The sequence below is a fragment of the Macrobrachium nipponense genome, chromosome 40 (assembly GCF_015104395.2).
Source record: "Macrobrachium nipponense isolate FS-2020 chromosome 40, ASM1510439v2, whole genome shotgun sequence".
Classification (NCBI taxonomy): Eukaryota; Metazoa; Arthropoda; class Malacostraca; order Decapoda; family Palaemonidae; genus Macrobrachium; species Macrobrachium nipponense.
In genome coordinates this window covers 29,771,506-29,786,505 of record NC_061101.1, presented here as the reverse complement: position 1 = coordinate 29,786,505, position 15,000 = coordinate 29,771,506, and the positions used below count along the sequence as shown (strand labels likewise).

Sequence of the window (15,000 nt, the reverse complement as noted above, 5' to 3'; positions counted from 1 at the left end):
ACCAATACCTGGAGGCTCCGCCTTCGAAGGAAAAGTTGCACCGTTAAGGAAAAAAGGGCTACGGAGTGTCGAAAAAAGAAAAAGATGACAGCAAGCTACCAGCAAAAAACATGATTTCTTCAGGGGCTTTCATATATCGACTCCTCAAACTTTTAAACGTCCTTATCACATCGCCGGAGTGACGAGATATCTAGGGCCTCTTTACACTATCTGCTGATATCGCGCTCGACGAGTGGTACGCGACAGAAATTTCATATCACAGACCACTCGAACGTTAGAATGATATTACTATTACCATCATTACTAACATTATCATCATTTTTAGCGTATATTCAAATACGACCAAGCTTAAAGAACGCAGGTCTGTTACAACTGCTCCTACGATCAGAGAAACTGCGAAAAGGAAGAAGGGAAACAAAGGTGAAACTAAATGAATAGCTATATCGATATCCTTGTGATTAAGCAAGGTCATTTAACAGATTCTGATTGTCTGATTTCGTCGTCCCTTCACAGCGTAATTCGATTAATAAGCTGCCGTAACTTTTACATATGGCGCACACGAATATTGGTTAGCTGCTAGTTGCGTAAATGATCAATATCGAAGAAAATGGATTCAATGCTTGAATACTATTGTCAGTTTGAAACAGAACCACGTCGTTTGACACCAGCTTTACCGATATGCGCCCAAGTCACGCTTGAACTCTAAAAGGCATTGGGTTGAGATGTCTCAACAGCATCTGCATGAAATCTCGTTTCCAAAGAAATAAGCAAGATACCAACCAGCATAAAAGAGCAGGAAGAACTAAACATAAGATGATTTATTCATTTCAGGCTGCGTTGATTCCGATGCCCTTTTAGAACCATAACGTATCAATACTATTACATGTTCAGTCAGACTCCTCCTTGAGCAATAATCAGACACTCGAAACTCTTATCAGGGAAGTTGTCTCACAGACTGTGATGAGAAAACCTTTGGAACATCAGTGAACTCGGAGAAAAGTGATCCAGATGATAAAAAGGTCAAAGAGATCTTGAATTAAAAATGAATATAGAATTTGACCAAAGGCCAAACATTGGTCATTCAACGCTGAAAGGGAAATTGGCAGTAAATGCCTTGAAAGGTGTAACAGGAGGAAAACCTCGCAGTTGCACTATGAATCAATTGTTAGGAGAGGGTGGAAAGAAAGAGGGAAGAACGAGATTATGGAAGGAGGTACAGTAAAAGAAACGAAAGGGCGGTCAGAGAGGGCATATGAAATGAGTTACAGTATAAGGAACAAAAGGGGTTGCAGCTAAGGGCCGAAGGCGCTCTGCAAAGAACCTTAAGTAATGCCTACAGTGCACCTCATGCACCGGATGAGGTGCACTGACAGCACGATTTCAAATTTATGCCTATTAATTTTGCAAAGAACGGGTTCAGTTGGGGGCTATTCTTATTCAATTTTAGCAGATGATTTTTAAGACGGCGAGAGTCCACAGGTAAATTCTCGTAACTTTAAGTAAATCATTCTGCAAAGAAAAAAAAAAGTCCAAATAACGTGAATATTTGAGTAAAATATAATAAACTGCAAATGCAAGGGTGTTTTAATTCGCACTTTCTTATCAGTGTAAAATGACCTCCGCGCAAACGTACGAAACTTTCCTTATGTAATTATTTGACACAGTTTCATTCAAGTTCTGACTAATTTTTTCCCAACAAGTGTTTTCAAAGTCTATCATTCCTCATTATAACATTAATCGGGACGCATGCTAAAATCTACGGTCAAATAGATCGTTGTTTCACCAACGAAAATTAAAATAAATAAGCTATATCTTATTAAAAATAATTTTTTGTACTGTTTAACATGCATATGATTTATATTTTACATTTTCATACTAATAAATAACTTTTAAATATCCTTTCCTAAAATTCCTGTATCTTTAACTCAACGCTAAACAACTTTTCCAGACCTTTTTAGTCTTTCCTAACCCTCTTCCCACAACAACGAAGTAGTTTGTAGGCTTACTATCCGAGTAAGCGAAAACGTGTTCCGATACATTTTAAAGTGTATAATTTCAACCAAGCTGTATAAGGTTACAACTTATACAGTTTTCAACTTATACTGTTTTCAACTCTTAAATTTTAATAACCACATCACTGTCTGTGATGTGGTTATTAACATTTAAGAGTTGAAAACAGATCAGTAACTACAGTCTTTCTCAACGGCGGTCTTTATCAGAGAATAAATATTGCCTTTGGGGAGGACTATAGAAATAGCAGTCTTATCTTGAATTCAAATCCAAATTTGAAATTGCGGTGACCCTGAGTAGCTTCAATACACAATATTTCCGTGTATAAAACATACGAATTAATTGGTTTTCTGAGCTAAGACCCCCTAATAGCTACCAAATAATTAAAGATTATTTTTCCTTTACAGTTATTCATTTCTCTATTTTTTACATCACAGAATTACTACCTTTCCCTTCACTGGTCTTTCGGATATTATCGCTCATTCCGCTGAATTTGGTTCGCAACCGATAACAGAAAATGTGTTTTTGTTACAAACGCGAAAATTCCACCATTCTCACCGTTTTTGGATCCATAAGAGAAATTAAAATAAAAAACCACATAATCCTCAGAAACGATCGTCGATCTTAGGAAGACCCAAGAAGAGATGAAAATAAAAAGATCGGCGTTGGCAGAGACTGAAATCGAGATAAGATACTGTCAAGTGATCTTCAGTGCTTTTCTTTTAGCTTCCCTAATCAGCTGTTGGTAACAATGTCTGAGGAATACTGCCTACCCCACAGATAATAATCAATCCGAAAAGCAAAAAACGATGAAACACCCGGCCCTGATTTGTGGGTGTTTATTCCATCTCTAGAAAATGTATTTGAATTCGACAGATTTCATACGTATGAGTGGGAACAGACTTATACCAATTTTCGTGGTCAGATAACATAACATCGTTTTGGTATTCCAGACGTCGGTTCGAATCTTGCCGGGTTTTCAGAATTTATTCTCCTTGTTTTTTCATTCGGGTCTTATGTTTGGTGGTGAAAGCGTTTCCATAGTGTGAAGAAATCAAGAAGTTAGCAGGGCATTGCAGTTATTACAATTGCATATGCAGGTAAAAAAGAACACTAGATTCTAAATGCAGATTTCAGGGGAAAAAGCAATAAATGATTAGACACTTGGCCTTTAGGGTGAGGGTGGGTTCATTCTAGCTCTCATAAGTGCATCTTAATTTGACAGATACCTATATGTTAGCATGAGTGGGAATAGACCTTGGCATTATTCCTCCAAGGAATAGACCTATGGCCTTCTTCATGGTCAGATGGATATAGCACTGCATTATGATATTCCTGACGAAGGTTCAAAATTTGCCTGGCCGTTAGAATATCTTCATCTGGTTCTTCATTTGGATTTTGAGCTTTGTGGTGAAAAGCATATCCAGTTTGATGACAAGAAGTTAAGAGGGTATTGTGGTTATTAAAATTTCATACATGCATGCACGCACGCAAATATATATATGCATGCACGCATGTAAATAATATTAATATATATCTATATATATATATATATATATATATTATATATATATATATATATATATATATGCTTGCCTATGTGTATATTGCTTAGCTATTGGATTAATAACCAGACACTACTACCACAAGGGAAATATCTACGAATCCATTACTTGGCCAATCTATTGTATGTTGCTGATTTGTTCACTGACAGTGATTGGTTATGGCTAAAAAAACTGTCACAACATCGAGGTTACTGACGTCATAATAAATTAAAATAAAATTAAGTTCAAATTTCCTTTAAGGACTTTGAAAGTTCGTGCAGTTCTGCTGCAAAAATAAACACCTTTCTACATCAAGAAAGACCACTCCAAAGCCGACACCAGCATCTGACTTTGAGCCATCTGAAAACTGCAACAGAGTTATGATGGGATTAATGATCTAAAAACATTGATTGCATTGCTTCATTGGACATTTCTGCTTTTGTTGAAGTAAAATATCTATAGAATTTTACCTCTGGACAGTTCCAGAGTGGGCAAACCAAATACATATACTCTGTGCAAACTGCGTCCCGGGCTTTGAATAATATCCTATTTCGAATATTAAAGGTGTAATTCGCATTCAGTAAATTATTAAAACACTTTTCAGTTGCAAATGTACCCAGATATCCTTTTATTTACCCAAAACGTACACAAGCCCGGGACGCAGTGTTACCATGCGAAAACATCACAAGCGGATGGACAGATGGAAAAAAAAACAGAGTATAGGAGCCTCTGAAATCTGTACCATCTCCGAACCAGCAGTAGTCCCAACATCTGAGTTCGGTCAGCACCCCACGAAGCATTCAAGCATTTCGTCTTAATATATTTCAGATGTGGAATCCAAGTTAGCTTGGTATAAGAAATCAACTCAAGAAACCTTGTTTCACCAACATATGGAATTCTCTGTCCATGTATGAGCAGATCTGAATCAGGATGGAATCCTCTTTTAAGGCAAAAGTCACGCATGGTTACCGTTTTACTTGCAGAAACCCTAAAACCATTTATCTCAGCCCGTTTTACTATGTTATCTATGCAAAGCTGAGGGTGGCATTCAGCCACTGCCTTCCTTTTTCCTGTGAAAGATATCGAAAGGTCGTCAACAAAGAACCTAAGCTACATCTGGGAGAATTATTTTGGATATCTCATTGATTGCTACAGCAAACATGGTTACACTTCGAACACTTCCTTGTGGCACGCCTTGGTTGAATACATCTGATATTGGTGTTCCAACCTGAACCGGAAATAACTGACAAGCCGATAGATATTTACCACATTCCATGTACCACATCAAACGTGCTCATAATTTTTTCCATGATTTACACAAACATGATGGCAGTGCAATGGAATGATAATTTTCTGTCTTGAATGGTTCTTTATCTGGTTTCACGAATAATTTTGACATCTCCCTTTGCTTGGGAAGGATATGTTCTTGAAAAATTATGTTAATAAGGCTTATTACGAAAAATATGGTACTTTTGGGGTTATGCTTAATTAATAAATATATCATTCAGTCCAGGAGTCGATTCATTACATTTACTTAAGGCCGATTCAAATTCTCTCATAGTAAAAGGTACAATGCATTGCTCATTCCTTGAGGTACTAAAATAAATTTCTACCTGTTCAGCTTAATATGGTCTGTCATCATTTTCCTTTACAACATTAGCAAAGTGATTAGCAAACTCATTTGCCACTAACCGGGGATCTGCTATTTCACAAACATTGATCTTGAAAACTGAAGGTTGACAGGAAGTAAATTTACCCGCTATTTTTCTAATTCTTTGCCAAACTAAAGTCAGGATGTGTTTTTGAATTAAGTGAAGATATGAAAATTGTCCAAGATTCCTTCCATGCCTTTTTAATTTCCATGTGGAAATGAGTTCTTGCTTTTCTAAATTCAACATGGTAACACACATTTCTATCGGTGGTATCTGGTGAAAGCTGACCTCTTAGTTCTATGAGTTTCCTGACACTTATGAGTCTACCTGGGAACCGGTCGGTGGATAAATATGCCTGAAGTAGGTACTGACTGAAGACCAGCCGAAAATATAATCGTATTGAGAAAATCAAGCGCACCATCTACAGAGGGAAGTCATCAGCTGAGTCATTTATTGAGCTGTTTCTGGAATGCTGCCCAATCAGCTTTACCAATGTTCCATTTTGGTAACCTTGAAGATGGAGAATTTGAAGCTACATTCATTACTATTCGAAAATGGTTGCGGGTAAATCTATCCTTTTTCACTCTCCAATTGGAATCAATACGGCAGTCATCACTACATATAGTTACGGTATATCAATTGCTGACTATGTGCCTGTTTGAACACACAAATGTGTAGACTCCACTGTGTTTAGGATTCCTACATTTTCACTTTTTGTGAAGGAACATATGCAATTTCCTCTTTGATTGGTAATGGTATCACCCCAAACAAGGGATAAAGAATTTAAATTCATGGCGGGGAAGACTTCATTAGGTGGTAGAGCGTGCATACTGTATATTTACTTTACAAATGGATCTGCACACCTCTCACTTGCAGTGTATACTGGATACTAATATGATTTTATGGGGTGTCACTATGAATATATAATGCTACACCCCATGGCTTCCTACATCTAAGTTATACGGAGAATGATAGGCTGAATACTCCAACAGGCTGGGACATGTTTTATTACCAATCATTGTCTTCTGCAAAGCTATTCATGCAGAAGATACTTTGATATGAGCAGCCATAGTTCTTCACATTTCACTTAGATTTGGAGCCCATTCAACTTGAGCCCCTTTTCAATTAATTAACTTGATTGCCTTAATCCTGATTTTTTCCGGAAGGAGACTGATTGTTTATGTCTGCCTTCCTTTTCAAGGTTGATGAGTGCACTGTTTCAATGGGGGAGGAACTTGCTGCAGATGGCACAGCCTCCCCAGTATTATGAGTGTTGGTCACCTTTGATGTCATCTTTGTCAAGGGAATATCAAGCTTAGGAGCACCAGACAAAGCTGGCACTACCTAAGGAAAGATGGAAATGTCACAAACAATTTGTGCATCCTCTGAAGCATCAGGCTGCACCTGTCATAGCCAGTGCTGACTCCAGGGTGAGATAAGGACCAGATACAGATAATACAGCCTCCAAAGAGGCAGGAGTGCCAGCTACAGCTGTTGGAATCTCCAAAGAGGTGGACACACCAAGCATAATGGTGCAGCCTCCATAGAAACAGGAGTGACAGGCATGTCTGGCATGGCATCTGAAGAGGCAGGAGCGCCACAGACTACTGGCACAGCCTACGAAGAGGCAAGATCACCGGAAATCACTGGCACAGCCTCCGAAGATGCAGGAATGCTAGAAATTACTGATGCAGCCTCCAAAGAGGCAGGAGTACGTGCTGCCACTGATCTTCCCTTTGTAGTACCAAATTACCCTTAATGTCTAGATTTCTTTTTCCACGATGTACATATCACAATTCTGTGCAGAAAATGGATTACTCTCTCCACAATGTATACAGTTTGCATCTTTATAACATACACCATGTTCTGGTTCACTACATTCAACACATGTGGCAGGCTTGCCTTGTAGCTTCTACCTACAAGACCCTAACATATGTCCATAATCTTCACAATAAAAACATCTCCTTGGTCTTGAGATATTGCTGCATAACCATACAGCTTTTATTATAGTAGGTGAGCAAGTAGAATTGAATGTAATAATTAACTAAGACTCCAGTGATCTTCTTCATTCTTTCAATTCTAACCACACCTCAATCTTTTAATTCTTCTACAAGTTTCTCCTCTGAGGATGTCATCAGTTGGAGTGATTCCAAAAAGCATGCATTGCGCAGTCTCCTTTAACTCCTCCAAGATGGAATAATGCGATATTTTTTCATTTTCTTTAGAAGAGGCTGATTCTAAGGTCAGTTTTCTTCGGCCTTCAGGTATCATCTTAGGCTCTCGGCCACAGCACTTCACATTGTCTCTGTACACATTAAAATTGTCACAATTAGAATATTCCAGATAAAAGGTCAAATACTTATCATGAGTGGTTTCAAATATTCCTGGTCCAATTTCACATACATTTCTGGTCACTTTCCCTTTGCTCTGTGCTGCAGCATAGGGTTAGAGTGTAATTACATTAGGTGGTTTCCTAACCTATTATAACTATGGAGTTCCACACTGGATGAGTGGGTTGCGTGCTCGACTACCAATCTGGTAGACTGAGTTCGCTCCTGGCTGATGGCAGTGCGGAATTAGAGGAAATTATTTCTGGTGATTAGAAATTCATTTCTTGATATAATGTGGTTCGGATTCCACAATAAGCTATGTAACCCATTGGTACCTAGCCACGTAAAAAATCTAATCCTTTTATAAACACTGATTGTTACATGAGGGTGCAGATATCGTCATCTGTGCCAAAAGGTTATCATCAAGGGACCCAAGGGTACTCGATGATGTATTACTACTCTCAAAGTTTGTATTACAAGAAAAAAATTAAACCTAAAAAATAAAAAAAAATAAAAACATCATTAGCCTTTCATAGAGTTTATTTTTCCAATGAGACCAATAAGAGCTAACTCACAAATATCTGCCACCTACCTACCCCACAGGGGATGGCACATCACAATTAAAGTAACTTAAATGTTAGCCAAACCCACTTCTCGGGATAGAGGATTACAACGATACAATCATCCCACCCTAATCATGGACAAACTGGACAGAATACCAAGAGCCATATCCCCAGAACCAGAACACCTCTGGAATCCATGGCCCAGCTCTGCAGAACAGTTCTTCACTTGAGCTATTAATGTTATATCTCTCAGGTCCAAACATTATTGGGTAGTTGATGACCCTACCATAGTCCCCACCACTATTAGTTTCGGATATAAACCCTTATTTATTAGGTCATATAAATAATACCAACCACATCCCAAAAGGACTAGCTGATAAATGAAAGGTTAACCCACACTGGAGTCCTATCAAACAAGGAGAAAAGGTGGGTGTGGAAAAATGTCGTCTTACTATCCCCCCCCCCCCATGACCTACAGATGGGGTCAAATTATTCATCACCTATCTAGCAATCTATCTCCCCAATCATAAGTTTACATCCACGTAATATAGAGTGCATGCATCTTTAATTCTTTACCCAAGGCTCTATAGTCAGACAAGTATCACAGTGACCTAATTCTTTATCTGTTACTACTGAAAATTGCCTTCAATAAACACTGTAACTGAAAAGCATTGTTATAGAACTTGTTCCTTAAATTTAATTTTCAACATTTGACAATCTATGACCGTGCATCTAACTACTTAATGTATTGCAGGACACCTTTTTCCCAACGCACCCGCCATCTTTTCAGAGCAGGAAGATCCGGCCACAGAGAACTGGATATCACGCCTTTACAAAGACAAACTGGCAGGCTACAACAAGGAAGTACGACCAGTCAAGAACCCCAGTCACAACACGACTGTTTTCTTGGGTCTTTATCTGTCTAGCCTCGATGTGGTGAGTTTGTGGAACTTTGGCTCATACTTTCTAATTTAAAACTTTTGTTCTATTTAAGTATAGGTTACATGCCTGGCCATCATAGGGGAAGTTGAGGAAATTTTGCTTTTTCCTGCAAGTAGATCTGTTCATTCAATCTGGTTAAAAACCCACAATTCTACTTGTCATTTTCTGTAACTGGAAGGAAGTTTTCAAAGAAGTGCGAGAACTCTAGTAATGGAATGGCTTCCTGAATCTCAAATTTGAGACTTCAAAACATCATCACAATGTTTTCTCAAGTTTTTTTTTTAATCTGTAACAGAAAGGAGTGAACCAATGTCAGACTAACTGAAAATACTCTTCGTTTTTCCAGGATGATGTAAAGCAGCAGATGACAGTCAATGCATGGTCAATTATGGTGAGTTGAGTATTTTAATCATTCAAATATAAGGAAAGAAAAAAAATAAAAATGAGTTAAATGACTAATCCCATACTGAAAAATAATCTTATGAACTTCTAATTCCTGTGAGGAGATTATGTTAAACAAAAAGGTTTGCTGCTATTTAGGTCAAACAGTCTTTCATGAACTGTTGTGGCCTAGAAAAAAACTAGTCACATAAAAAGAAATGTTCAGTCCTGGGTGAGGCTAAAGAATCAGGAAGGGCAGCTGTCTTTAAAACCTTTGCCAACACCAATTATAAAATGAGCCATTTAATACAAACAGCTGGATGGCGCTCAATCAAAACAACCCCAACTAGGGAGTACACTGAAAAGAAGACAACGACAAACAAGAAGCTAGGTTAATTATAATACTTTGTCCTGACTTATGCTAAATAGAATTATTTGTCAAACGTTGTAATAAAGGCAGTAAATTATTTTTAGCCTTAAAATGATGTGGCACTATGAAAAAAAATTCTATCAGTCACTTTATTCCAAACAAAATCTTGAACTCCCCAACCCTACGACAGACCTTAGTCCGTCACCCACCAGAGAAACTGTTTGCATCTTAAATGAATAAAAATATAAAGGTAAATGGTCTTCTTGGCTTTTCAAAAAAAGCAAATTTTCCAAAATCTAATAGCAATATCAGAAATTCCCTTAAAAAGGTGAACAAATGAGAGAAATCTAAGCTGTCAAGCCAAGCACTGAGGCACCTTGAGCTCTTCATCCAGCTGAGTGGCTGGGCATAAAGATAAAGCGATTCGGAAAATAAATGAGATGCTGTACAAGTATCCAAATGAAAACTGGGAGAAAACTCTCAGTTACACTAAGTAATAATTTGAGAGGTTGAACAGAAAGACGGAGAGAAAATAAAATGCCAAAGGTGGGTGCAGTTAGGGGCCAATGGGATGCTGTAAACACCCTTTAGTAATGACTTACAGTGCAACACGTGAGGTGTACTGATGGCACTACCTCGTTTCCGAGGAAATCTTGACAGTTTCTCAGAATAGTAATCATTGTTTGAAATTATCACACAAGCTATAAAGACTAATTGAACAAACCCCAGTCCGTTAAAGGTCACCGGTTTTGTCATAATTCAAAGAGAACTTCATTAAACCTACTTTCAGTGGACTTCAAAACCTCTGTAAAGAAAGTTGAGAGCCAAATATCACATAACAGGTGGATAGAATTTGATAAAACATTGCAGATACATTTATCAGGGGACCATCGAAAGAAGCTCCTTGTGAGAGAAATTAGGCTCTCTCGATGGAAGCATTATTAAAGAATTAATGTTGTGATTCAGTTACTATTTCACTGTTTTGCTTACACTTTGTATTCTAAATCTTAAGCAAATCACATGCAAGAAATTAAATAATATATGGGATATTGCTATTCATAACAACTGAAAGATGATACGTAGTGATAAGAATTTAACTCATGAAATCTGAAACTTCTCATTTACAGACATGGACAGACGAGTACCTCAGCTGGGAGCCTAAAAATTACATGAATATTGACAGAGTCCACTTTGACCAGACAGATGTTTGGACTCCAGACATAGCTGTGTTCAACAGGTGGGTTTTCAGAGCTTCAGATTTGGAGCGAGTTAAGGTAGGATGAAAGACAGGGAGAGGGAAGAGTGGCTCTATTTCTTCGAGAAGCATAAAAACAAAAGCTTCTGGTCTGGGGAAAGGGAATGTTGCTATGATGGAAGTTTTCGTTAACATGGAATACTAATTTTTCAATAGACCAAATTCCTTCTTAAAATCATGGTAGCCCTAAGGTGTATCAACAGATTAAAAATAATTCATAAGTTTTATTTCTTAAAAGTGGACAAAAGATTTCTTAGTGATTAAAAAATTTCCCAAAAAGATCCGATTCCATTTGGAGCTATAATCCTCATGAAGACATAAAAAGGATGAATGAATTCAGAAGTTTCTTTTTTCTTCTTGCAAAATATCTTAGCTGTCTTTTTAATGGGTAATTTTGACGACACGCCGCCAACTGATCATTGAAGTCAATATAGGGTGCCACCTCAACTAAAAGAGGCACTTTGGGGTCTGGCCTTCTGATAAGTAACACGACCTTATATTATATACTGCACTTAAATATTTTTTAGACATCCTATAGCTAAGAGCAATTCCACATAGTCGTTCTTAACCTAAACTAACTGACTTTCTGTAAACTTTCCAGTGCTGAGTCAGGTAGCGTTGTTCCATTCGTCAAAGTTCCAGTGATCTCAGATTACCTAGGCAGGACTTACTGGTTCCCACCGACCCACATAACTGTCAACTGTGACCTCAACATTTCGGAATGGCCCAGCGACCAGCATGAGTGCCTCGTCCGAATGGGGTCCTGGTCCCACCATGGGGAGCAAATTGATATTCAAATCATCAAACATAATGAAACTACAGACGTAAGAGCAAATGGGAGATAGTACCTACAAGTTTATAAATATCTTCTCTTCCCTGACAAGTTCCTAGCGAATAAAATCTCTCCAGACATGTTATGTAGTCTAGGAAACAACTCAAGAGACTATCAAGCAGATGTGATGCATCCAGAACCAAATATATCATAAAAAAGTAGCTCCAAAATTGTAAAATAAACTAAATACAGTGTAGTATTATCTCGGTTCTCTACCAAACTGTCAGCAAACTTTTTTCGGGGACACTGTAACATTAGTGCACATGTCTAATTGCAGGTGATGATGAGCAACTACGAAGCAAACAATAACTGGGAACTTCTGAATGTCACAGCCTCGAGGGAAGTTATTACCCTCGAGGAGGCCAAGGAGAGGTACGTTGAGGTCAACTTTGCCTTCAAGGTCAAGCGATTAGCCAAGGCTCATGCTACCTACATTACAACTACTGCATTAGGTAAGTACTACAATGACTGTGGCACATCTTTTAAACTTCGGTTCCAACATTTGAATGATACACATTTCGTGGATAATTCATCCCCGTGTAAACTTTGAGATGATACAAAATTCAGTTTTTGCTCATCCAGTGTTGTGTGGGGAACCAAAAGATTCTTATTTAGATTAAAACATTCATACATGTCTGACAGTAAGTTTTCTATGTTTTTGGCCGATTGTTGCATTTTTCCTATTTGAATAGTCTAGTAAACATCATAGAAACTTTGTTCCATCAATTAAGTACTAAATAAAGTAAAATGGAAATTGAGCATAACCTTGCTTTCATCCATTCCTCACAGTTGTTATGATTGTCGTCCTCCTGACTTATGCGTTGCCACTAAGCAGCTTCTTCAGCAGACTCATCATGCACCTCTTTGCTCTGGGCATACTCATTGGCTGCTATCTAACCCTGTTTAGCAATCTCCCAAATAATGGTGGACCTGTGCCTTTCGTAGGTAAGTAATCACTTGTACGGTCTTTTGAATAAATTTATTGCTTTCTTGTATCTTAGGTCTCCTACCAGCCCTTGAAATAAAAAAAAGTAGAAGTCTGACTCAGAAAAGGTAGGAGTTATAATCTTAAGAAGTAGGAGTGCCAAATGGATATATGTAATGTAATATTTCAAATGCGACATTTTAAGCATTTAAATGTATACGTGTAGTAATGTTTAAAACTCACTATCAAAGAATAATCAATCAGGACCAGTAAGCAGGTGTTACTTGCTGCGAGATATTAAATAAAGACGTTTAATTTTGAAAGGGGGAACCTGGCCAAGGCCCATCCCTGACCAACCTAGTAACAACTAGTAGTTTGTTCTATTATACAACTAAGCCCTTGCATTTGGTTACACCTTTTTTTTTTATTAATTTATTTGATTCAATTACGCAATATTATCCACTCCAGATTTTCAGTGAAATAAGCTTTTGACTAGTATTCAATGATACTTAAATAATAAGCAAACATGAAGGTATAATCAGATTAAATATCAATATTTATAAAAATAGAGCCTACATCTCAAACTGAATTACCACAACAATTTGTCAGTCACTGAGATGCACTTTCACTCAAGTTTTTTCTTTTCTTCTTGTTCAGAAAAGCAATTTCATCTGAAATTTCCTTCAGTTCAGCAGATGATTTCTCCAACTTTGCACTCTCGGACTCTATCTAAAGAGCCTGAGCAGAAGCTACTTCTGCAGGATCGATCTTCTTGACCGTACAAGCTGTCTTCAATTGTCTTCATTCACAAGTTTTCTTGATGCTTCAATCTTATCTTGCTGTAATTTTTGTTTTTTCTGTAGGTCTGCCACCTTCTCTTCTTGTTTCCTCTTGAGTTTTAGTTGCTTTTTCTCTTCTTTTTTCTTCAATCTTCTGTTTTTCTTCTTTACCTTTCTTTTCTGCATCTTTCATAATTTTGTAATTGCTGTGTGCACTTCGAAATGCACGGATAATCTTGACAGTGACAGGCACTTTACTCACTCCTTCGTGTTTAACTTTGCCCTGCACTGTGAGTAGACCATTTATGATTTCTCATTCAGGCAACTCCTACTGGCTGTGACCAAAGTCTTGTTAAGAGAGAAATCCCTCTCAACATGAACCTATCCATGGCTCAGTGTCAATGCTGCCTTGACAAGTTTTCCAAGAGTTGGATATTTATGGATTCCTAGACTAGTGTCATTGGCTAGTATATTTTCTCAATAAAAATAAACTCACTTCCATCTGATTCAGTGTCCACCTGGGCTGTCATACTCGTCTATATATGACTTCCTTGTAATTACTTCATTTGCATACAACTTCCACTCTTTCATAAGGTTGTCATGCTCTGGCACAATTCTGGACATTTCACACGCCACTTCTTTGATAGACTTATCAGAAGACCTCTCTTCTCATCAATGGATGCAGGTACTGCAAATGGTGAAGCAGGTTGCTATTCAGTAGACCCTGTCAACCAAGTACTTCAGCAGACCCTGTCAACCAAGTACTTCAGCAGACCCTGTCAACCAAGTACTTTACCATTATTGCCATGAACTTGCGAGCATCATGTCTGAAAATGTTAATTTCACTTTGCTTCATCTTTGAATAAAAAATTACTTATTTGGTTTCGTCTCCCACTTCCAAGGTTTCCAAACATATCAGGTTGTATAAGTTTGAAAGACTGATCTTGTATAAGGAATTTCCTGCCATTTCTTCAGTAACCTTCAGCTTCATAAAATGTGACCTTAGACTTCTGATCTGTTCTGATAATTCATCATACAATATGTGAATAAGAGACTGGTCACTTAGTATAATGGTCGGGAGTTTAGTGTACAAGTTGCCGAATGATTTATGAAAATGGTTAAACAATGGTTGAAGATGTATTCAATGCTGCAAATATTTTCATGGTGTATTAAGAATCAGTTTTACTACTTTGTTTGGGAACAACATTTGTGAATTAATGGTGCAGTGAGGATACTGCTAAGAACTCTTTCAGTGACAAGAACCTACGAAAGTCAACGGGAATTTACGTAACTCTTGAACTCTCTTTGCTCAATCTCCAAGGGATTCTGCATACCCTGGAAGTCTTCCTTCCTAGCAGGATACCTACTGAAGTCCTCGAAGATGGCAGCAAGAAATTCCTCTACTCCCCTGTTACTT

At 37.8% G+C, this 15,000-nt stretch overlaps 1 protein-coding gene across 2 annotated transcripts in view; it reads left to right on the top strand.

Annotated features, from left to right (window-relative positions):
• Positions 1-15,000, top strand: part of LOC135212049 (neuronal acetylcholine receptor subunit alpha-7-like) — a 21,197-nt gene that overhangs the window by 4,257 nt on the left and 1,940 nt on the right. The window contains exons 2-7 of one of the 2 annotated variants that reach the window (XM_064245376.1): positions 8,890-9,035; positions 9,388-9,432; positions 10,920-11,029; positions 11,649-11,871; positions 12,157-12,331; positions 12,669-12,824. In XM_064245376.1, coding sequence (XP_064101446.1) covers positions 8,890-9,035; positions 9,388-9,432; positions 10,920-11,029; positions 11,649-11,871; positions 12,157-12,331; positions 12,669-12,824 — 855 coding nt within the window. Of the gene's footprint in view, positions 1-8,853; positions 9,036-9,387; positions 9,433-10,919; positions 11,030-11,648; positions 11,872-12,156; positions 12,332-12,668; positions 12,825-15,000 lie in introns of both variants that reach the window. The other variant, XM_064245375.1, reaches the window with a different exon arrangement.